At 45.9% G+C, this 25,577-nt stretch overlaps 1 protein-coding gene across 1 annotated transcript in view; it reads right to left on the reverse strand.

Annotated features, from left to right (window-relative positions):
- The window catches only part of LOC146027268 (ferric reductase 1-like), an 83,785-nt gene extending 59,077 nt beyond the window's left edge, over nucleotides 1-24,708 (reverse strand). The window contains exons 1-5 of the mRNA XM_083158208.1: nucleotides 24,513-24,708; nucleotides 20,676-20,812; nucleotides 12,265-12,356; nucleotides 9,898-9,961; nucleotides 9,584-9,772 (exon numbers count right to left, since the gene is read on the reverse strand). Of these exons, the coding sequence (XP_083014334.1) occupies nucleotides 9,584-9,772; nucleotides 9,898-9,961; nucleotides 12,265-12,356; nucleotides 20,676-20,812; nucleotides 24,513-24,708 (678 nt within the window). The remainder of the gene's footprint in view (nucleotides 1-9,583; nucleotides 9,773-9,897; nucleotides 9,962-12,264; nucleotides 12,357-20,675; nucleotides 20,813-24,512) is intronic.
- Nucleotides 24,709-25,577: the final 869 nt, after the last annotated feature.

The raw sequence follows: 25,577 nt of genomic DNA on the forward strand, positions 1-25,577 counted from the left end.
TTCATTTTCACTGCCCAGTTGTATCAAAATTGGTGAAACCCCTGGGGGTTTGAAATGTACACTATACCCCTAGATGAATTCCCTGAGGGGTGTACTTTGCAAAATGGGGTGACTTGTGGGGGGGTTCCACTGTATTGGTGCAACATAGCACCCACCATTTATTCCACCAAAATCTGTGCTGCAAAATCCAAAAATCACTCCTTCCCTTCTGAGTCCTGCCATGCGCCCAACTGGTATTTTTTGGTCACATGTGAGGCATTGCCGTACTCGGGAGAAATTGGGGCACAGATTTTGGGGTGCTTTGTCTCCTTCATTCCTTGTGAAAATGAAAAATTTTGAGCCAGAACTGCATTTTTGTGTAAAAAAATGTAATTTTTCATTTTCACTGCCCAGTTGTACCAAAATTGGTGAAACCCCTGGGGGTTTGAAATGTACACTATACCCCTAGATGAATTCCCTGAGGGGTGTAGTTTGCAAAATGGGGTGACTTGTGGGGGGGTTCCACTGTATTGGTGCTTTGGGAGTCTTGATAATGCAACATGGCACCCACCATTCATTCCACCAAAATCTGTGCTGCCAAATCCAAAAATCACTCCTTCCCTTCTGAGTCCTGCCATGCGCCCAACTGGTATTTTTTGGTCACATGTGAGGCATTGCCGTACTCGGGAGAAATTGGGGCACAGATTTTGGGGTGCTTTGTCTCCTTCATTCCTTGTGAAAATGAAAAATTTTGAGCCAGAACTGCATTTTTGTGTAAAAAAATGTAATTTTTCATTTTCACTGCCCAGTTGTATCAAAATTGGTGAAACCCCTGGGGGTTTGAAATGTACACTATACCCCTAGATGAATTCCCTGAGGGGTGTACTTTGCAAAATGGGGTGACTTGTGGGGGGGTTCCACTGTATTGGTGCTTTGGGAGTCTTGCTAATGCAACATGGCACCCACTATTCATTCCACCAAAATCTGTGCTGCCAAATCCAAAAATCACTCCTTCCCTTCTGAGTCCTGCCATGCGCCCAACTGGTATTTTTTGGTCACATGTGAGGCATTGCCGTACTCGGGAGAAATTGGGGCACAGATTTTGGGGTGCTTTGTCTCCTTCATTCCTTGTGAAAATGAAAAATTTTGAGCCAGAACTGCATTTTTGTGTAAAAAAATGTAATTTTTCATTTTCACTGCCCAGTTGTATCAAAATTGGTGAAACCCCTGGGGGTTTGAAATGTACACTATACCCCTAGATGAATTCCCTGAGGGGTGTACTTTGCAAAATGGGGTGACTTGTGGGGGGGTTCCACTGTATTGGTGCAACATAGCACCCACCATTTATTCCACCAAAATCTGTGCTGCAAAATCCAAAAATCACTCCTTCCCTTCTGAGTCCTGCCATGCGCCCAACTGGTATTTTTTGGTCACATGTGAGGCATTGCCGTACTCGGGAGAAATTGGGGCACAGATTTTGGGGTGCTTTGTCTCCTTCATTCCTTGTGAAAATGAAAAATTTTGAGCCAGAACTGCATTTTTGTGTAAAAAAATGTAATTTTTCATTTTCACTGCCCAGTTGTACCAAAATTGGTGAAACCCCTGGGGGTTTGAAATGTACACTATACCCCTAGATGAATTCCCTGAGGGGTGTAGTTTGCAAAATGGGGTGACTTGTGGGGGGGTTCCACTGTATTGGTGCTTTGGGAGTCTTGATAATGCAACATGGCACCCACCATTCATTCCACCAAAATCTGTGCTGCCAAATCCAAAAATCACTCCTTCCCTTCTGAGTCCTGCCATGCGCCCAACTGGTATTTTTTGGTCACATGTGAGGCATTGCCGTACTCGGGAGAAATTGGGGCACAGATTTTGGGGTGCTTTGTCTCCTTCATTCCTTGTGAAAATGAAAAATTTTGAGCCAGAACTGCATTTTTGTGTAAAAAAATGTAATTTTTCATTTTCACTGCCCAGTTGTATCAAAATTGGTGAAACCCCTGGGGGTTTGAAATGTACACTATACCCCTAGATGAATTCCCTGAGGGGTGTACTTTGCAAAATGGGGTGACTTGTGGGGGGGTTCCACTGTATTGGTGCTTTGGGAGTCTTGCTAATGCAACATGGCACCCACTATTCATTCCACCAAAATCTGTGCTGCCAAATCCAAAAATCACTCCTTCCCTTCTGAGTCCTGCCATGCGCCCAACTGGTATTTTTTGGTCACATGTGAGGCATTGCCGTACTCGGGAGAAATTGGGGCACAGATTTTGGGGTGCTTTGTCTCCTTCATTCCTTGTGAAAATGAAAAATTTTGAGCCAGAACTGCATTTTTGTGTAAAAAAATGTAATTTTTCATTTTCACTGCCCAGTTGTATCAAAATTGGTGAAACCCCTGGGGGTTTGAAATGTACACTATACCCCTAGATGAATTCCCTGAGGGGTGTACTTTGCAAAATGGGGTGACTTGTGGGGGGGGTTCCACTGTATTGGTGCAACATAGCACCCACCATTTATTCCACCAAAATCTGTGCTGCAAAATCCAAAAATCACTCCTTCCCTTCTGAGTCCTGCCATGCGCCCAACTGGTATTTTTTTGTCACATGTGAGGCATTGCCGTACTCGGGAGAAATTGGGGCACAGATTTTGGGGTGCTTTGTCTCCTTCATTCCTTGTGAAAATGAAAAATTTTGAGCCAGAACTGCATTTTTGTGTAAAAAAATGTAATTTTTCATTTTCACTGCCCAGTTGTATCAAAATTGGTGAAACCCCTGGGGGTTTGAAATGTACACTATACCCCTAGATGAATTCCCTGAGGGGTGTACTTTGCAAAATGGGGTGACTTGTGGGGGGGTTCCACTGTATTGGTGCTTTGGGAGTCTTGCTAATGCAACATGGCACCCACCATTCATTCCACCAAAATCTGTGCTGCCAAATCCAAAAATCACTCCTTCCCTTCTGAGTCCTGCCATGCGCCCAACTGGTATGTTTTGGTCACATGTGAGGCATTGCCGTACTCGGGAGAAATTGGGGCACAGATTTTGGGGTGCTTTGTCTCCTTCATTCCTTGTGAAAATGAAAAATTTTGAGCCAGAACTGCATGTTTGTGTAAAAAAATGTAATTTTCCATTTTCACATCCCAGTTGTACCAAAATTGGTGAAACCCCTGGGGGTTTGAAATGTACACTATACCCCTAGATGAATTCCCTGAGGGGTGTAGATTGCAAAATGGGGTGACTTGTGGGGGAGGTTCCTAACTTTTAGCACTTATGGTGCCTAGAAACCTACATGGTGCCTAAAAAAAAATCTCATAAAAAGGAGGCTCCAAAATCAAGTAGGTGCTCCTTCTATTATGAAGCCTGTGGTTTGGTCAACGTGCACACTAGGGCCACATATAGGATATTTTTGAAAACAAAAGAATTGGGGGAATCAATTTTTAGTCACATTTCTCTAGTAAAATCTACTGTATTCGTTAGAAAAATGTATTTAAATTGAAACTCTGCAAAAAAAAAGAAATTTTGAAATTTCACCTACACTTTGTTTTAATTCCTGTGAAACACCTAAAGGGTTAACAAACTTCCAAACTGCTGTTTTGAATACTGTGAGGGGTGCAGTTTTTGAAATGGCATCATTTATGGGGGTGTCTCACATACAAGTCCCTCAAAGTCAGATCAGAACTGAACTGGTCCCTAAAAAAATCAGTGTTTGAAATTTTCTTGAAAATTTGAGAATTTGCTAGTCATATTTGAAGCCTCCTAGTGTCCAAAAAAATGAAAAGGAAGTTGAAATAATGATTGCTACATAAAGTAGACATATGGTCTTTGTTAGTTATTAACTATTTTGAGTGGTATGATTATTTGTCTCACAAGCAGAAAATGTGACATTTTGCATATTGCTAAATTTTCCATTTTTTCACGATATTTTGGTATTTTTCACAAAAAAACACAGACTGTATCGACCAAAATTTACCACTAACTTGAAGTACAATGTGTCACGAAAAAACAATCTCAAAATCACTGGGATAAGTAAAAGCAAAAAAAAGTTATCCCCACTTAAGTGAGACATGTCAGATTTGAAAAAAAGGGCTCTGTCATGAAGGCACAAACTGGCTCTGTCATGAAGGGGTTAAGTAAAATGCCCTAAAACAGAAGTATAAGTATAATTGGGTGTCTCTTATAACCTATTTGGTTGGTGCGCGTTGGTGCCCATATTTCCCTTTTACTGAAATAAATATAACTGAGTTTGCTCCAGACATGATCTGGTCTTTGTCCTTGTCCTTATGTAACAAACTACTACAAAGGAACAAACTATCTCCATCAGAAAGGTTGAAATGTATCAGATGAACAGTCTGAGTAGCTTTTGCTACAAAGTAGCAAAACACACTGGGCGACTATGCCCAGCTTGTATGGACAGTGATGATGACAATCATCGCTGTGGGGAAAGCCGCTCAGTGCATATACACTGAGCGGCTTTCCCCCTGCCCGGCGCCGACGGAGGAAGGGAGGACGGCGTTGCATAGCAGAGCGCTATGCAAAGCCGTCCTGAAAGCCACTCATCTGCTGGTATAACCAGCAGGTGAACGGCTTTCCCGGCAATGTTGCGGGAGCATGCAGCAGCGCTCATCGCCGGGCCATACACACTGGGCGGCTTTGAGCTGGAAGCCGATCAAACCGAAGGGAAAGTGGGCTAGTGGGAGTGGGAAGAAGAGAGACACTCATAGGCTGGTGAGTCAGTGAACTTTTTGGGTGGACAGCAGTGTGCTGGTTGGGGAGGGAAGACAGGGAGATACTGATCTGGCAGGGTGGGAGACACTGGGCTGGAGAAGGGGCAGACCATGGGAGCACTGACCCTCTCCTGTTTTCTGCATGACCCGCACAGCACAGGCCCTCTCACCGCAGCCTCTCCATGCTGCATCACTCCAGGACCAGGCTCCGGCAGCCCATCTCCCCCTGCTAATGGCAGCTGCCTGTGCCCACACTCCACTATAGGCAGGTAGTTCTGTCAATCCATGAAACTCCCCTGTCCCGCTCCTATCAGTGGCTACTCTGCGGGTCCCACCTGGCTCCTCCCCTCTACCGACACCTCCATGCCCCCCACATCTCCACACTAGGGGCAGCTCTTTTTATCCCTGACCCTGCATTCAGCAGCTCTGCGGCTTACCTCCTCACTCTGCTTCTCCAAGCAACTCCTCCGTGTCTCCCCTCCGCCCTGCACTCCCAAAAGCAGCAGCACATGATAGGTCTTCCATCCTGTCCCTGCACTTCCGGGCCCGGCAGCAGCTGCCAACTCCATCCTTCCTTCTCCCCTGTCCCCACAATAGGTTTGTTTATATGCGGCAGGGGAGGACCTGTTCTCCTGGAGCAATTGCAACAGTGAGAGGAGCTGTGCGGCGCCCCATGCAGCTGGCCTCCTCTCCGGCTGGCCTCCTCTAGCTGATGCGGTGACCAGCCCCTTGTTTACTGGGATTCAGTTATTCAGAGTCACCTGAAGCTTTCGGCCTCAGGGTTGGCCGGCCTCCCGGGAAACCTCCTGGTGACTTTAATGGCCAATCCACCCCTGCTCCTGGCTGCACCACACACCCTCCCAGTTCCTGGCCTCACCACCTGCCTGCCTGGCTCCTGGCCGCACCCGCACATTCCTTTTATTAAGGAAGACAATCCAGGGATCCCAGGAATCACAGATTGAGCATTTTTTCAATCCCGGAATTGAAAAAATGCCCACAGGCTTGGCTTCCCTACTGTGCAGTAAAGACAATTCTGACTATGCCTATGTGTGCCCGATATTTGCCCGCCGCCATATCATATATCCCCTCACCAATGGAGACTGACTTTTATTTAATTATACAGTTGTGCTCATAAGTTTACATACCCTCGCAGAATTTGTTATTTTCTGGCCATTTGTCAGAGAAAATGAATGATAACTCACAAACTTTTTTTTCACTCATGGGCAGTGGTTAGGTGAAGCCATTTATTGTCAAACAACTGTGTTTACTCTTTTTAAATCACAATGACAAAATAAACTACCAAAATTACCCTGATCAAAAGTTTACATATCCTGGAGATTTTGACCTGATAACATGCACACAAGTTGACACAAACGGGTTTGAATGGCTACTAAAGGCAACCATCCTCACCTGTGATCTGTTTGCTTGTAATTAGTATATGTGTGTTTAAAAGGTCAGTGAGTTTCTGGTCTCCTGAGAGACCAGGGGCTGGCTGGCAACTTTTAGCCTAGGGGGCAAGTCCAGAGCACTGGCCCATAATCAGCCAAGTCACCGTCGGAAGGAATGCTTTTGCGCGCCGCAGGCGCGCCGAAAAATTAGGGGCGTGGCCTATCATAAGGGGCGTTGCCTGTACCATGATTGTATTGTGTACCTGCAGATTGCACATTTTAGCGAACCTTGTAATACCCATTACACATAAAGCCACATGCCGTAATGCCAATTACACATTATGCTGAACACCATGATGCCAGTTACACATTACGCCCAAACACTGCGATGCTAATTACTCAATACACCGCACACTGTGATGCTAATTACACATTATGCTGCACACCTTGATGCCCATTACACCCCATACTGTGATGACAATTACCCAATGCTCCCCACACCGTAATGTCCATTACGCCCCATACCATGATGCCCATTACACCGCACAATGTGATGTCTACAGTGCCAGATATGCCCCCACAGTGCAAGATATTCCGACACAGTACCAAATACACATATGCCCCCACAGTGCCAGACACAAATGCCGCCACAGTGCCAGATATTCTGCCACAGTGCCAAATACGCATATTCCTCCACAGTGCCAGATATGCCCCCAGAGTGCCAGAGACACATATGCCCCCACAGTGCCAGAGACACATATGCCCCCACAGTGCCAGAGACACATATTCCCCCACAGTGCCAAAGACACATATGCCCCCACAGTGCCAGAGACACATATGCCCCCACAGTGCCAGAGACACATATGCCCCCTCAGTGCCAGAGACACATATTCCCCCACAGTGCCAAAGACACATATGCCCCCACAGTGCCAGATATGCCCCCACAGTGCCAGAGACACATATGCCCCCACAGTGCCAGAGACACATATGCCCCCACAGTGCCAAATACACATATGCCCCCACAGTGCCAAATACACATATGCCCCCACAGTGCCAGACACATATGCCCCCACAGTGCCAGATACACATATGTCCCCACAGTGCCAGATACACATATGCCCCCACAGTGCCAGATACACATATGCCCCCACAGTGCCAGATATGCCCCCACAGTGCCAAATACACATATGCCCCACAGTGCCAGATACACATATGCCCCCACAGTGCCAAATACACATATGCCCCCACAGTGCCAAATACACATATGCCCCCACAGTGCCAGATACACATATGCCCCCACAGTGCCAAATACACATATGCCCCACTGTGCCAGATACACATATGCCCCCACAGTGCCAAATACATATATGCCCCCACAGTGCCAGATATGCCCCCCACAGTGCCAGATACACATATGCCCCCACACAGTGCCAGATATGCCCCCACACAGTGCCAGATATGCCCCCACACAGTGCCAGATATGCCCCCACACAGTGCCAGATATGCCCCCCACAGTGACAGAAACACATATGCTGGGGTGAGGGAGGGGGGGGGGGGGGGGGGGGAGAGAGCGCTTACCCACTCGCTAGCTGCGGGCCGTGCTGCGGCTGGATCAGCTTCTCCAGCCCTCCTGCGCTGGCCGCGGCTTCCAGAACACGGCCGCGGCTACAGGAAAATGGCCGCCGGCCTCCTGCACTGAGAACATGTCCTCAGTGCAGGGGGCCGGCGGCCATTTTCCTGTAGCCGCGGCCGTGTTCTGTAAGCCGCGGCCAGTGCAGGAGGGCTGGAGAAGCTGATCCAGCCGCAGCACGGCCCGCAGCCAGTGGGTGGGTAAGCGGCCCGGGGGGCATATGGCACTCTGCCCCCCGGCCCAGCCCGCCCCTGTGAGAGACCCTTGCATTTTTCATCCAGTGCTGCACTGACGTGTCTGGATTCTGAGTCATGGGGAAAGCAAAGAATCTGCGGAAGTCAAAGGAAGTCAAAGGATCTGCGGAAAAAAGGTATATTGAACTGTATAAAACAGGAAAGGGATATGAAAAGATATCTAAGCAATTGAGAATGTCAGTAAGCAGTGTTCAAACTCAAATTAAGAAGTGAAAAATGAGGGATTCTGTGGAAACCAAATCACGTTCAGGTAGACCAACAAAAATTTCAGCCACAACTGCCAGGAAAATTGTTCAGGATGATAAGAAATATCCACAAATAACTTCAGCTAAAATACAGGACTCTGAAAAAAAGGGGTGTGGTTGTTTCAAGATGCACAATAAGGAGGCATCTGAAGAAAAATGGGCTGCATGGTTGAGTCACCAGAAGAAAGCCATTATTACACAAATGCCACACAGCATTCCGATTACAATACTCCAAACAGCACAGAGTCAAGCCTTTAAAACTTCTGGAATAAAGTCATTTGGAGTAATGAGACCAAAATGTAACTTTTTGGCCACAACCATAAACGTTACATTTGGAGAGGAGTCAACAAGGCCTAATGAAAGGTACACCATTCCTACTGTAAAACACGGAGGTGGATCGCTGATGTTTTGGGGATGTGTGAGCTACAAAGGCACTGGAAACTTGGTCAAAATTAATGGCAAGATGAATGCAGCATGTAATCAGAAAATAATGGAGGAAAATGTGCACTCAACAGCACGGAAGCTGTGCATAGGACGTACTTGGACGTTCCAACATGACAATAATCCAAAACACAAGGCCAAGTCGACCTGTCATTCAGTCTCCTGACCTCAATATCATTGAGCCACTCTGTGGAGATCTCAAAGTTTCAGTTCAAACAAGACAGCCCAATAATTTACAGGAACTGAAGGCTCTTTGCCAAGAAGAATGGGCAGCTTTACCATGTGAGAAAATAAAAAGCCTCATCCACAACTTCCACAAAAGACTTCAAGCTGTCATTGATGTTAAAGGGGGCATTACACGTATTAAGAACTGGGGTATGTAAACTTTTGATCAGGGTCATTTGGGTAGTTTCTGTTGTCATTATGATTTCAAAATCAGTAAATGGCTTCACCCACCCACTAACCATTATTGAAAAAAAAAGTTTGTGAGTTATCATTTATATTCTTTGACAAATGGTCAGAAAATCACAAATTCTGCTCGGGTATGCAAACCAATGAGCACAACTGTATTTGTGGGCTCTGGACCGGAGACATGGCAGGCGTCAGATACCTGCCACTGGCACACCATGTCACAGCTGCATTTACATGGGAACACCCAGCATTTGCATGGGGATGAAATGCTGGGAGTTCTCATGTTGGAGCACTGCCCCCATCCCACCCCTCCATGCAAGCGCCACGCCAACAGTGTAGGTTGGTGATGGCGCTCGCACAGAAGCCTTGTACATGCGCATAACCTATTATGTGCAGGGCACAAACATCGATCGCCCTTGTGTGAACGCGCGGAGGATGAAAGAAACTGGAATCAGGATCCATGTGTATATAATATACCTTTAGATCAACAAAATTAAATAAGATTACTTGCTTACCATTTTTGTATCATTTGAGAATCCAATGGCCACGTATCCTGATGTTGCACCACTCATTTCAAATACGTAGCCATCGGAAGAGGGAACTGCTGACATAAACAGACAATTCCTATCACTGGGACTGCAATTCTCGGGACTGGAAAGGCAATACTTCTGAGAACCACATGTGGTATTGGACATCTGATGCATCTGTAAGTAGAATATTGCAATTAGATTTTGACTTACACAGTACGAATCACATTTTTATGCAATTTCATTTCACGTAGAACATGCCATGCCAACTGGGCCATATATTACTGTATAAACATACTTACTGTAAATATGATGTCACTCTGCACTCCAGTCCAGAAGGAGGAGTAACTACTCAAAACAGTTGCTCTGAAAAAAAAGAAAGTGGTTTCCAGTAAATTGTTTTCTGTATTAAAACCCATAAAATGGCAAATCATTTTCAAGATCAACTTACTGAGCTTCAAAGCCCTACATGACCATGGCCCAAGGTACCTGAAGCAGCTTCTGATTCCATTCTGTCCCACCCAATTACTGCGATCTGTAGATGAAGGACTTTTAGCAGTATCTAGGATCTCCCATAATTCATTTGAAGGTTAAGCTTTTCGCCATGTGGCTCCAACTTTATGGAACTCACTTCCTCACACAGGGGCAGATTTATTAAGTTCGGTGAAGTGATAAATTGTCTGGTTTTTATCACCGGCCAATCAGCTCCTAACTGTAAAGTTACAGGCTTGGTTTGAAAAATGACAGGATGATTGGCCAGTGATAAAAAACAGACACATTATCACTTCACCTGGCTTAATAAATCTACTCCACAGTTTGAAAGGCCCCCACTCTAGAATGCTTTAAAAACAGACTCAAGACTTTCCTCTTTACTCATCTGTTAAGCACCTTGAGTCCTATTGGAGAAAGAGCACCATATAAATAAAAGTTACTTGTTTCCTAGCAAGGCGCCAGCGATTTTAATTGTATCCATCGGGTCCGAAAAAAACGGGTCGATCGCATCGCATGCAACCGACCCGATTTTTACATTATAACCAATGTAAAATGGTCCCTCAGACCCGATTTTACATTGGACCCAATGTTAAATGGCCCCCAGACCCCAATTTTCATTGCATAACCAACCTGATGGGTGAAATGCCCCCCCATTGTTAACGCCACCCCACGATGAACGCCAACCCGAAGTGTGGCGAGGGGCAGAGGTACGCCTCCTCCGACCTTTTCATACCCCCACTATCCACGTCGGCGTGGAGTTGATTTTATATAATGTGGCGAGCGCAGCGAGCCACCGAGCCCGAGGCGTGGCGAGCGCAGGTATTACACAGGTATTACGCTCGCCACATTATATAAAATCAACTCCAAGCCGACGTGGATAGTGGGGGTATGAAAAGGTCGGAGGACGCGTACCGCCGCCCCTCGCGGGCGCGCTGCGCTCGCCACGCTTCGGGTTGGCGTTCATCGTGGGGTGGCAATGGGGGGGCATTTCACATACAAATTACCCATCAGGGTGGGTATACAATGAAAAATTGGGTATGGTGGGTCATTTAACAATTTGGTCACAAGCCATAGGGCACCCCAAAAATAGGAAAGGTGAGTGCCAATGTTTAGTGGATATTGTTTATTAGATTATTTTTTTAATTAGTCTTATTGTGGTCACATTCTTTTATACACCCTGTTTTAACTTAAGCTGTGTACACACGGGGGCGATAGGGGCTGACATCGCTGGGAATATGGTCGCTGGTGACCATATTGCCAGTGATGGGAGTGTGCCCCGGCGATAAATCGACTGATTTATTTTTACACTGCAATATAGATCTCACTTTGAAGTAAAACCCCACCCAAATCTAATTCTCTCTCTGTTCATATGGGTCAGAATTTTACGAGCTTTCCGATGCGCGTATATATGCATGTGCAGACCCCCTGGGCAAACTCCTTTGGTGAGTGTCCCACTCGCAGAGGCGTTCTTATGGGCAGGTCAGGGAAGGGGGCGGGATCATGGGAATGCCCAGCATTTTATGGGCATCCCCATGAGCCTGCTTGGTGCGGGCAAATGACATCACATGACACATGCCAGCCCCATATTTGGCAATCTCTGACAGTAATAAAAGCTATGTTCTTGTACACATCCCCTCACATGCTAGCGAGGGCGCTTGGGTGGCGGGGAGGGGGAAAGGCATTCGGTGGGGCAGCGGGCAGCGCTGACCTGTTCGCTAGGCTGCGAGTATATGCAGCCTAGTGAATTAGGCCCCTAGTTCAAAACACACGCTGTTGTAGCGCATCGTATGCAATGAAAGCTAGTACAAAATGTGTGTGGGCCCCTTTAAAACTTTCCTCGTGCCATATTTATATAACTTAAGCGGGCACATCAGCCCAACTTTCCTCCAACCAGCTGAACGACCAAGCACCCAACTGCTCTGGCTCTGTCCAATTTAAACACTTCACCTACAAACCTAATCAACTTTAGTTTTAGTTCTCTACAACTTGTGATGCATATTTCCCAACTGTCCTGATTTTCACTTTTTTCATCATTGTCTCAACCGCAGACATCAGTGTCCTGCACTGATGGGGGAGGGTACTGATGGGGGAGGGGGGGGGGGGCACTGATGGGGGAGGGGGATGAGCTAAGGAAATAAATATATATATAATATCATATTAGGCAAAAACATACATACCGGAAGCGCACAGGTCCTTCCCCTTCAGGAGCTGTCCATGAAGCAGTGACTGATGATTTCAAATTACTATTTTTATGGCTGACAGCTGTGTTCTGCATAGGAGAAAATACAATGTTTTAGTTTCAGCAGATCTTGTGCTTTCATTTTAGTAAATATCTACTTTTTTTTTTTTGCTAATTTTACTTTTGAAATTTAGAAAACTCACACAAAACAAGATCAAAATCACTTAGACAAGTAGATTGAGGAATAAATATCGCTAGCCCCCCGGGAACCGGAGATACCGCCAGGCAAACCTGGAACGTTTTCCCCATAGGATAACATGGAATCCCCTATTTCTGACCCCCACCCGGTTCCAACGGCTGCCAGTCCCCCCTCCGGCATCACAGAAGCTCTAGGTTGATCTCAATCTAACCCAAATCGCTGGGATTTCAATCTGATACCAGACTGGTCTATATGGGTTCATTGGTTCCAGAGATATTACGGGTAAACCAATTTTTTTCATTTCTGAAATGTAAATGGCTGTTCATGTTTTTTGAGGGCAGATTTCTCTGGAACCAAACGGCCCAGTTTCACAAGACCAAAATCATTTGAAGGGGGTAGGGGGTATTGTATCAACCGCTCAGCATGTAGGGCCTGGATCAGTAATTTCCACTAATTATCCCTTTATTGCACAGATGGTGGGAGAAGAGGGCATTGGGCTGAAAGAAGGGGCCCTGATACATAACTTCCAGGGTGGTAGAGGATGTTTAATACGCAGAGGAGGGGTGTATAGGGGAGTGGGCTTATTATTCATAATTTTCTGGTGGGAGGACAGCTTGCTTGACTGCAGATATCTCCAGTTCCCGGAAATAGATTTCGTAGATTTTAATGGAATTGAAAACTAGAGATTCCCACCTACCAAATGGTATTAGGGACTAGGGGATCAGAGTTCAGGAGGCAGAGCAATCTGCTAACGATAATATAAAACTACATACCAGGTGTGTGGAGCTGGAGCAGTAACCAGCTGCTGGAAGGCTGATATCTCTGGTTCTGGGAACAGTAGAGACAAGCTACTAGTGTCCATCAAAGGGAGAGAGTCCCAGCTTTTGGAATATACAGTATCCTCAGAAAAACACTAAGTCAGACAGAACCTGAAATATCTGACTGGGAAGAGCAATTAACAGGCTTGGATAGGGACCACTGCTTTGAAGTCAGATATCTCCGGTTCCCAAGGGCCGATTTTTAAAATTCTTGTACTCTTGGAAAGAGGGGACCTTCAGCTTTCAGCCTAGGGTCCTTAGACTCCTGGGGGCGTTTATGGGTACTCAGAAACCCCCCCCCCTGTGTGCGCTACTGCTGTGCGCTTACCATCAGAAAGCATGCACAGTATGACTCAGATGCATTTGTAGATTGAAAACAGTGACCACTTGTGTCCAATGCCACTACACCTAGTATTATTATACTACCTTACAACACTACAGTACATCCCAGTACTATGGGCCAGATGTATTAAGCTTGAAAGTGATAAAATGGAGAGTGATAAACCACCAGTTGGTTGGTGGTTTATCATTCTTCATTTTATCACTTTTTCCAGGCTTAGTACATCTCACCTTATATCACTGTACTCCATAGGCTACAAGCCCCTACACTTGATCCTTCATGCATTGCTGCTGTGCTGCTGCTGTGAGAAACTCTGCTTTACGAGTGGCTTCACAGTTGATGATGGAGGGCAGAGGCACAGGTTGCGAGAAGGGTGGAGGCACAAGTGGTGAAGGGGGTAAAGACAAAGGTGGTGAAGGATCAAGGCACAGATGATGGGGGGGGGGGAGGAGAAATCAATTGGGGATGAAGCACAGCCAGATTAAGGGAGGAAAGCAGAGGATACTGTACCCCGAGCCCCGCTTGGTCATGGCCCGCCCCTGGGAGTTACATAGAATTTGATGGCATATAAGAACCACTTGGCCCATCAAGTCTGCCCCTTTTTTTTAAACATGTTACCTCAAACCATATTTGATCCTTATTTTTTTTGTAAGGATATCAATATGCCTATCCCAAGCATGTTAAATTGTACTACTGTATTTGCCTCTACCACCACTGATCCACTACCATTTCTGTGAAGTAATTTTTTCTCAAATGTCCCCTGAATCTTCCTCTCTCTAGTTTCAGTGCATGTCCTCGTGTTCTGTTGTTCCTCTTCCTGTGAAAAATGTCTCCCACCTGTACTCTTGATATATTTGAAAGTTTATATCATGTCCCCCCTTTTCCTTCTCTGCTCTAAACTATACTCCAGTGGTTTCAATTTATTAAACTGTACATAGTCCATGGGGGAGATTCTCTAATCCTTATCGGAGTTTTTACCGCATTTTGGGATGCTCTAAGCATCCCCGCCGGGTTGATGCCCTGTAAAAGCCTATGGGCTTCTACCGTGACCCACCCCGCAGTGACCCCCGCCACCCCGTCTCGCCCCCCCTCACCTGTGTCCGGGCAGCACATTGCTGTGCTGCCCGGACCTGTGACCTCCTCCTCCCTGCACTATGATCCTCTTTCGGGTGCAGGGAGGAGGAGAGCCTGGCGCAGCAGCAGCAGCGCCAGGTAAAGGAGGGAGGGGGGAGCTGCCGGGAGCTGCTGTCTCTTACCGCAAAGGACATCTCTTAACTCAAGAGCTGTCCTTTGCCATAATTATCGCATATGTTAGAGCATATGTGATAATTACAGTATGTAGATGATGGGGGGCGATGTGCTGCGGTAAGGGGGCGCGGATGTTAGAGCATCCCCCCCATACCTCCCAACATGAACCAAGGAGACACCAATCATGTATTAACTCCAGATAGTGAGCATTTTGTCTAATATACAGCTCCCTTTTTCCTAGGCCCCTCCAAGCCTTAATCCAGCCCCAGGATGCAGGAAGGTAAAGGTGTATAAGAGCAGAGGCACAGGTGGTAAAATAAGAAGTGACATAGGTGTGGAGTGGGCATAAGCACAGGTGCATATGGGGCAGAGGCACAAGTTGGGAAGGAGGCAGAGGCATAAGAAGAGAGACACAGAGATACAGATAAAGAGGGGGCAGAGAGGCATACGTGAGGAGGGAGGGGTATGGAGACCCAGGTATGTTTTGGCTCCTGCTGCTATATTATACTCCATACTCCACTGTGCCTGCAACCCCCCGCACGCACATTGGCCCTTATTCAGATCTGATTGCAGTACAAATTTGTTCTCAAAATGGGCAAAACCATGTGCACTGCAGGTGGGGCAAATGTAACATGCGCAAAGAGAGTTTAATTTGGGTGGGGTATGTTGAAACCAAAATCTAAATTGCAGTGTAAAAATAATGCAGCCAGTATTTACCCTGCACAGAAACAAAATAACTCACACAAATCTAACTCTTTCTATACATGTTACATCTGCCCCACCTGCAGTGCACATGGTTTTGCCCATTTTGAGAACAATTTTGTACTGCAATCAGATCTGAACAAGGGCCATTGTCCCTGATTCTGGTTCACTCGCATAAGCAAATTCTCTCTTTAATGGACAAAACTATGTGCACTGCAGGTGGGGCAGATGTAACATGTGCAGAGAGAGAGTTAGAGTTGGGTGGGGTTTGTACTTCAAACTGATATCTATATGGCAGTGTAAAAAGAAAGCAGCCAATTTACCCTGCAAAAAATAAAATAGCTGACCAAAATCTAACTCTTTGCACATGTTACATCTGCCCCACCTGCAGTGCACATGGTTTTGTCCATTAGAAAGATCATTTTCTTTTGCAAGTGAACCAGAGTCATGCCCAATAACCGCAGTCTGCTGTCTGCAGCAGCAGATTCCAGCAGCAAGGAGTGGGAAGGGTTAGAAGAGGAGAGGCTCTTGCCTTTCTCCCTTCTGTCTGTTACCTGTGCTTGTGCTATCCAGAGGCGTAGGGAGGGCGGAGCCACCGTAGCTCATGCTCCGGGCGCCGATTGGCCGAATGGCGCTGCCGGCCCACCCCCCCCTCTGCAAATAATGCCTGCACTACAAGTGTCACGCCGGGCAGCATGCGCAGCGCCGGCGGCTGCCCTGCCCGGCTCCTGCCCTGCTAGCACAGGCCTTGCAGCCAAGCGTCACGGGGTGGTGGGGCCGGGCGGCGGGCTGACAGTGACACTCCGACCTGTGTCCTCCTCTCTCTGGCCCTTATTCTGAATCGTGCGGTACGGCCCGCGTGCGGCCGTACCGCCGATGTTTTCAGTCTGCACATGCGCAGAGGTCAATCTGCGCATGTGCAGCCCAATTCGCCGCAGACGTAGTTCGTCCGCCGCAAAGGGGGCGTATAGGGGCGTGAGGGGCTTCATACCCTCATTTCCCTATGCATACGCCCCGCGTTTCATGGGCGTTCCCATGCAAACGCGGGGCGTATGCATGCTAATGAGGGTATGACGCCAGTGATGGGGGCGGGAAGCTGACGTCGCCGGATGTCAGCTCTCAGCCCCATACAAGCTATCACACGGACGATTGTCCGTGTGGTCTCAGCTTGCGGGACCTGGTGGGGCGTGCGGCCCTGCCTTCGATGGTCGCCGACCATCGAATGCAGGGGGCAGCTCCCACCATGGTGGAGGCGTACGCCCCACCATTTTCTTGCGGATCGCCAGCCGTCCGTGTACGGACGGCCGTGGCGATCCGTATCGTGGGCGGGGATTGGTTTGTGCGGCCGGAGCACCGTGTGCGGCTCCGGCCGCACAGATCTGAATAAGGGCCTCTGTCTGAATTGCTGCTGCTGCTCGGTCCGGCTTCCAGCGCAGCGTAGCAGCACACTACAGACTCCTCCCACTCCCAGAGTCACCTCTGACTCCCTCCCTCCTCCCTGGCTACAGCAGTGTCATCAGCCTTCCCAAGCGCTGGCTGTAGCCTGGAGGAGGAGAAGGTGTTTTGCTGCCGCCTGCCCGTGCCTCTTTAACATCCCATTATTCAAGGTGGATTTTTTTTTTTTACAGCTAAAGAATGTTGGGGGGGGGGGGTGGGGTGGGGTGGAAGAGTGAATCTCTATGGCTTCTGCTGCTGCCCTGGCCTGCTGTGCTGTATTTATCTTTATATGTATACATATTTATTTACACCTGTCGGCATGTTATATAGCGCAGCAGATTCCGTTACAGTGTCTTATATAGCGCAGCAGATTCCGTTACAGCGTCTTATATAGTGCAGCAGATTCCGTTACAGAGTCTTATATAGCGCAGCAGATTCCGTTACAGCGTCTTATATAGCGCAGCAGATTCCTTTACAGTGTCTTATATAGCGCAGCAGATTCCGTTACAGTTTCTTATATAGCGCAGCAGATTCCGTTACAGCATCTTATATAGCGCAGCAGATTCCGTTATAGCGTCTTATATAGCGCAGCAGATTCCGTTACAGTGTCTTATATAGCACAGCAGATTCTGTTACAGTGTCTTATATAGCGCAGCAGATTAGGTTACAGTGTCATATATAGCGCAGCAGATTCCGTTACTGTGTTTTTTAATTTTTTTCTTTTAAAATGTGACATGCCAACACATGTTAGCCACGCCCCCAATTCATTACCGGGGAAGGGGGGGGGGGCGTGAAATATGACATTGCTCCGGGCACCATGGCGCCTAGCTACACCGCTGGTGCTATCATCCAGCAGCCTCCTGAATGGATTATATTAGGAGATATCGTCCGTGGAAGCTTACAGACACTCCAAAAATCGCACATGTAGTAGTGTGTGAATTGCATTCAAACTTGCATTTTTTTTTAAAACATCAAAGTTTGCACCCGCCATTGCAGGTGTGATGCGATGACGGGGGGACCCCACGCTGTTTTTTTTATTTATTTATTAAACCAATTTTTTTTACACTGGAGCCTGCAAATACGACAGGAAAATAAAGTATATTTTCCTGTCGTATTTGCCCAGCCATTCGCAGCCGTATTCCAATGTTAAATGCATCCCCAGACCGGATTTTTTTATTGTACACCCACCCTGATGGTTGATTACTATGTGAAATGCCCCCCCCCCCCCCCCCATTGTTAACGCCACCCCAGTATCAACGCCAACCCGAAGCGTGGCGAGCGCAGCCAGCCCGCGAGGGGCGGCGGTATGCGTCCTCCGACCTTTTTATACCCCCACTATCCACGTCGGTGTGGAGTTGACTTTATATAGTGTGGCGAGTGCAGCGAGCCACCGCGGCCGAAGCGTGGCGAGCGCAGCGGAATATATGTGAAGTAATCCGCGGGGCTCGCCACGCTTCAGGCTCAGTGACTCGCCACACTATATAAAATCAACGCCACGCTTCAGGTTGGCAGTGATAGTGGGGTGGCGTTAACAATGGGGGGCCATTTAACATAGTAATTACCCATCAGGGTGGGTGTACAATTAAAAATTGGGTCTGGGGGTGCATTTAACATTGGAATCAGGCATCAGGGTGCCTGTACAATTGAAAATCAGGTCCAATCGCGTCGCGTCGCATGCGATATGACTGCATGCGATGCGATGCGACGCAATATTTTGCCCTGCGATGAAAATATTGGGCGCCCAGATAATACACAAGTACCAAACTAACACTTAGCCCATGTCTGAAGTTTTGGATTAAATAACCCGTTGTCAGGCAGCAAGTATTCTTATTGCCTTGTTATGGGTCATTAGACCTAAAACGTTACCATCAGACATGCGGCACATGTAATAGCATCCGAGTACACTGGAGATGCGGGATACTGGCCACATTTGGACATTTTCTTAACCCTTTCAGGTCCAAGGTCTAGTCAGGCTCAACAGCCCTAGCGCTAGTATCAGAACCAATGGTGAGCCACTTTAAAATAAGAACATTAACATTGTTCAACATTCAATGTAGACCATTTGTGAATTTAAAAAAAAAAATACAATTAATTTAAACAATTAAATAAACCAGACTGTTTGAATTGCAAAAAATTGGACTGCAAAGGGTTAAAGCAAAACCATGCCTTGTAAGGGATTAGCTTACGGTATAAGAGACAGTCAACCCCTAATGGTCAACAGTGACTAGGTCGACACCTTGCAATGGTTGACATACCATAGGCCAACATTGACAGAGGATAAACACAAGCTTAAGGTCGACATGGGCATAGTCATCACCCACATGTGTTTTTCATGTTTTTTTGTGTCTATATCACAGTAAACCGCATTACATCTGCCAAACCCCCCCCCCCCCCCCCCCCCCCCGCCTGCAGTGCACGTGGTTTTGTCCAGTAGAGAGAGAATTTTGTTTTTGCGAGTGAACCAGAATCCGGCCCATTGTGTGAATCCCTTACAGACCCTAACTGACACCATCTACTGTAAATCATGAACATAAAATCCTTATCTCTGGCTTCAGCATACTACAGTTATGTAATGTTATACATTTCATGTGGTGCTGCACTACTTGCACATATACTGTACCACAGAGGCTTCAATCTTGGCAGTCCACATAAAGTAAACCAAGGTTAATTGCACGGACTAACAACAACAAAAAAACATATAGATTTATAGGATTGTGTAATGTTTCCACATTGTTTTAATTGTTTTACCTGACCTGTGTCTAAAAAGCGTTTCCTCTACTTTTATTTTGTGAACTAGGTTGCCACGGAAACATAGGATAGATGGCGTCTACGATGAATAAGGTGATAAGCTTCTGTGCCTGTGCGCATGTAATCCGAAGATTAGGGTGCACAATTATTCCATCACTATCCTTTAACTATATATTAACCAGCAGTAATTTAGCACAGCTCTTTAAAATCTTTGCATGAATAATAAAAATAAAATCAATTGTTTTATACTGCCACATACTGTAGGTAAAATTGATACTACAGGTACTTGTTTCCTAGCACGGCACCCATCGCATCGTATACCATAACACTTAATATGGTATACGATGGTAAGCGATGCGACGCGATATTGTACAATAAAATATCGCATCGTATGCCATACAATGGCATACGATGCGATGGTATACGATTTTTGATTGTACAAGTACCCTGAGCCACGAGCCCCGCGAGGGGACGTGTAATACATGAAAAGTAATACGCGTCCCCTCGCGGGGCTCGCTGCGCTCGCATGCTTCGGCCTCCGTGAAGCATGGAGTTGACTATCTAAAGTCAACTCCACGCCGACGTGGATAGTGGGGGTATGAAAAGGTCGGAGGACGCGTAACGCCGCCCCTCGCGGGCTTGCTGCGTTTGCCATGCTTTGGGTTTGCGCTTCTGGTTTGCGTTGATAGTGGGGTTGGCGTGGGGGTGTATTTAACATTGTAAGCACCCATCAGGGTGCTTGTACAATTTAAAAACGCATTGCATGCATCGTATGCGGCTATATGGCATGCAATGCGATCAAATGCCCTACGATGGACATCGGGGGCGCTGTGCTAGGAAACAAGTACCATACTACATAATATAATAGTAAAAATAAGCAAACCATCCCATCTATTTACAATAAGTAATTAACTTACGGCTCCCGCACTGCATGTCAGTGTTTGAGCATTGCCATCTGTGGTGGAAAAGCTTCCAGTAATCCTGTCACCTCCCAACGATCGAGCCTCAAGGAGAAATCCTTTAAAGTAATTGCCAGATGTGGACTGTATGGTAACTAAAGTAGAAATGAATAGAAAGATTAGTGGGCAATAATACATGCCATTTATTAATTATAAGAAGCAAAAACATGGATTGTCATGTACAGTAGGTTTAAAAATGCAGTACTGTCCTTAGGAGAATATTCATATGTTGTCTTCTGTAAAGTATTTGCGTGTGAAGTAGAATTAGTAGAATTAATATGCTTTCATGGACAAATGTAAATATATGTCCTATTTTTTGTCAATGGGAAAGCCCATCTATTTACCAATGGCCACAAACATGCAGTTTCTAGGTTAATTCATACTTGCCTACCTTTTAAAAAACCTCTCTGGAAGAAGCCATAAAGGTGATGCAACAGGGGCGGGGCCAAGTCGTCGTGTTATTAGACAATTTGTGATATTTAAGCCTCACTCCCTCTTCGAGGACCCACAATTCCTGGCTATATCTGTTTATCCTATCTGCTTCCCTAGGATGCAGGTGGAATGCTGGAGGATTACCCACTGTTTTAGGTTTGCTATAGACTTCCCCCCAAAAATGGAGTCTCCAGCACCTTCTGGCAGAGTAGGTAAGTATGGGTTAATTACATCATTTATATTTTTATATGTCTCTTCTCACACTGATATATCTTCATCAGTCACTGAAGGATTCGCCATACCCAATATTGGTGGATTGGCCAGATAATTGTAATATTTATCCAGGAAACCGATAAGAAAATTCGGGCAAGCCTAAAGTTGAAAGTTCAGAGAAGCAGCCTGTTACCCACATATTGGGCCACATTCTTCAACACTGAAAACGGTCTGAATTCAGCCCCGTTCCGATGGCTGGGGGTCTGTGCATGCGCAAGCTCGTATTTGCGCATGTACAGACCCAGGCAACAAATGGCTTTGGCGAGGTAGACACTCACCGGGCCATTCGGTGGCAGAAACGGGGATCGCCCATAGGAATGACATGTTTTTTGGGTATCCCCGTGAAAACACTGGGCGTTCCCATGGGAATGCAGGCGTGCCGTTGCCTATGGTGGCAGGCCACTGACTTCACATGATATCAGCACCCACCCGTCTTCAGCATATGTGACAAGGAAATAAAAGTCAGATCAGACTTATTTTCCGAAGGCCATACGCCGGTGACCATCGAATGATTCCTCCTGGTAGTGAAAGCATGCGAAGGGGTGTGTTAGCGAACACACCTCCTGGCAGGCTACTGAGGGGGATTCGGCAGCAGGGGGGTTCCCGGTTACTGTAAAAGTGTAATTTTATCCCATCTGTTGAAAATGATTTGCTGGAGCTGTATGATCTGCAGTTTTATGATATTACAGCCTTAGATTACCTTCTACATCTGTCACAATAACGTATACAAAACAGAAGGAAATGTATACTTCTACCAATTCCTCCTGGGTTAACCCTTTGAGTCCCAACATATCTTTGAGCGATGGAAAGGTGTGTGTGGTGCGCAAATCAACAGCGGCTGGCACAGGGCGGTCAAGCCCTAAAAAGTACAATGGTAAAAACAAAGGAGTTGTGCCTGCGCTGGCTGCACTTGCTCCTGAAGAAGCCGGAGGTCAGATCTGGGGAAACGCGTTGAGCTTTCCAAATACCCTCACCTGTGCTGCTGAGATTTGGCGACTGACACCTCTCACCTCCCTAACGGGATCCATCCAAATATTGGTCCATGATTTTTCTTCGAAACCACGGTACACAGACCTTCCCACTCACAGACATCCTCCCTGGAGAAATCTGGAGTTCCATCCATTGGGGTATCTGCTTGATCCCTAATTCTTCCAGTTTCCATAAAGGACATACTACATCTAAGTGGAGAGTTTGAGCCCCTGCCTTCACAGGGCACACTCTGGACTGTGATTCCATTGTCTGGACAAACAAACACCTTCCAGACCGACCAGGATGGTAATATAACCCTTGTCAGCACCTTCATATATCTCAGCCAACCAGTGTTTACAACTGCTATCCCAGTGGTACAAAACCCCAGTCCTCGGACTTAGGGCCTTATTTTGGTTCATTCTTTCTGACAAAATCCTTCTTAGATGGACAAAACCATGTGCACTGCAGGGGGGGGGGCAGATGTAACATGTGCAGAGAGAATTAGATTTGGGTGAGTAATTTTGTTTCTGTGCAGGGAAAATACTGGCTGCTTTATTTTTACACTGCAATATAGATCTCACTTTGAAGTAAAACCCCACCCAAATCTAATTCTCTCTGCACATGTTACATCTGCCCCACCTGCAGTGCACATGGTTTTGCCCATCTAAGAAGGATTTTGTCAGAAAGAATGAACCAAAATAAGGCCCCTAATGTCTAGGTACCTGCATGTAAAGTGTGATTTTTAAGTATTTACCTGTTTCATATGTGTAATAAATTGTTGTAGATATTTTTTGAGAAACGTCTGGTACAATTATTTGGAGCAGGCACAACTCCTTTGTTTTTACCATATCTTTGAGAGATGTGTAAAATATCCACTAAAAATGGCAATATTTTTATTAGAGATTTACTAAATATCATCTACTGTAAAAGTGCCAGCACTGCTCACATTGGTTATATCAATTCAAATAAAATTGTTGTGTAAAAAAAGATTATATATATATAACATTACAGGGTGTTATGATAAATAAAAATGTTTGCTTGGCAGTTTTCCCACCTATTTTGACAATTTGTTTTGGCAGTCAAAGGGTAAAGGTCTCATTATAAATTGTCCGCATACACAAACCTGAAGCCAGCTGTCTCCTTCTAACAAGGTGTTTTTCAGTCTGTAATTTATCCGCAGAAATGGTTAGTTTATCTGGGATTAGACTCTGGGTAGCAAAGAACAGAAGCCTGTAATCAATTAAATATTTCATTGGCTTCTACTGTTTGAAAGGTACTGACAAAGTCACAATTTATTCATAGAAGTTAATTGAATTGTATAAAATCCAATCAACTTGTACATAATTAAATCTGTATACAGTAAGTTTTAATTTCATTGTTTGGGTTTGCTAAAGGTTTACAATCCTTCACCTCAGTGTTCAGGTCTTGCTAAGAAAAATATTAAAATATTTCTAAGCATAAAGCTTAAACATTTGGCCTATGGCATCTTGTAGTAATTGTTGAACTACTTCTATAAGCTGCATGTTTGGAGACTGGCATGATTCAGAAGTGGATATTATTTAGTCAGCAAATTTGATTTAGTAAGAATCAGTCTATTAATACTATTACAGATACTAAAAAAGAACTGCAAGACGTCCCATTATCAGATACCATTGACTCAGCACAAATCTATAGCTCCCATTCACTATTACAGGACTTTCATCGGGCTGCTCCCACCCTATGGAATGCCTGTCCACGCACAATAAGACTCTCCACTAGCCTCCAAACGTTCAAGTGTTCCCTGAAAACTCACCTCTTCAGGCAAGCCTATCATATTTTAAGTTCTACACGGCGGGCACTTATGTATTATTTAGCTTTTCTTCTGGACTTGCACCTTGGTGGGACTGCTAGGCTATTACTGGTGCCTGCCCTTGTGTTTCCCTCCTATATCCCTATAGATTGTAAACTTGCAGCAGGGCTCTCCTACCTCCAAGTCTGTCTGTTGTTACCCAGTTTCTTTTATCTCTGTCTACTATTGTAAAGCGCAACGGAATCTGCTGCGCTATATAAGATACTGTAAATAAATAAATAAATCTATATGTTTCATTTATTTTATAGACGCTTTATGCATTCATTCCTTACCTGTTACAATGTCACCAGTGTTAAATGAAGTTTTAGAAACTATGATGTTGTAAGGAGCCACAGATGATTGGGGGGTACTAACTCCATGTGTTGGAAGCATGGTGTTGCATGAAGCACTTATTTGTCCACTTGGATAGCCGGAGACAGACACCAAATATCCAGCAACATAAACGAACAGCACAAAGTGATTTTCCATTTCTACCTGAGGAGACACAAATAGAAAGTGATGTATTCGCCAGAGCTGTAACTAGACTTTTTGGTGCCCTGTGCCAAAAAGAGAATTGGTCCTCCCCCATTTTTCAAATAGGGACCTAAGGCACATGCCCACACATGAAATACTATTATACATACACAATTATTATAGAGCACTACAAGAAAATGTATTCGGATACAACTGCCTATACAAATCTCTGATAGGCTGTGTACACACGGAGGCGATTTCAGCACATATCGCTGGCAATATGGTTGCTGAGCGACTATATTGCCAATGACTTCATGTGCAGTGGAAGATAAATCGCTGGGAGCGTGCTCCCGCTGCCAGCCCTTAATGGTCACTGGTCGCAGGAGCATGCTCCTCCGATTATGGCTATAAAATTGCACTGTGAACCAACGACCAACGATTTCTAGTCAAAATGAGGTAGAGACAGAATGAGACAGAATAGCTTGCAATTTTCAGCCAAAATCGCTGGTCGCTGATGAAAATGGTACACTAATGCTGTGTACACACGGGGGAGATATATTGCTCAGCCATATATAGCTGAGCAATATATGGCTGAGCAATATATTGCTCAGTTTCTCCTTTTCAGCAGCGACCAGAGATGGTCGCTGATGAAAAAGAAACTGCCGGGGGGAGCCCAGCAGTGGAAATCAGCTGGCCGCTGGAGCATGTTCCTGCGACCAGCGATCACCACAGGGGCAAAAACGGGAGCGCGCACCCGGCGATATATCGCTGGTGCACACTCCCATTGAGGGCAATATGGTCGCTCAGCGACCATATTTCCTGCGATTTTGCACAAAATCGCCACCATGTGTACGCACCTTGAGCAATATTTTGCTGAGAGAATT

Source organism: Crinia signifera, chromosome 8 (genome assembly GCF_055691185.1).
Source record: "Crinia signifera chromosome 8, ASM5569118v1, whole genome shotgun sequence".
Taxonomy (NCBI): Eukaryota; Metazoa; Chordata; class Amphibia; order Anura; family Myobatrachidae; genus Crinia; species Crinia signifera.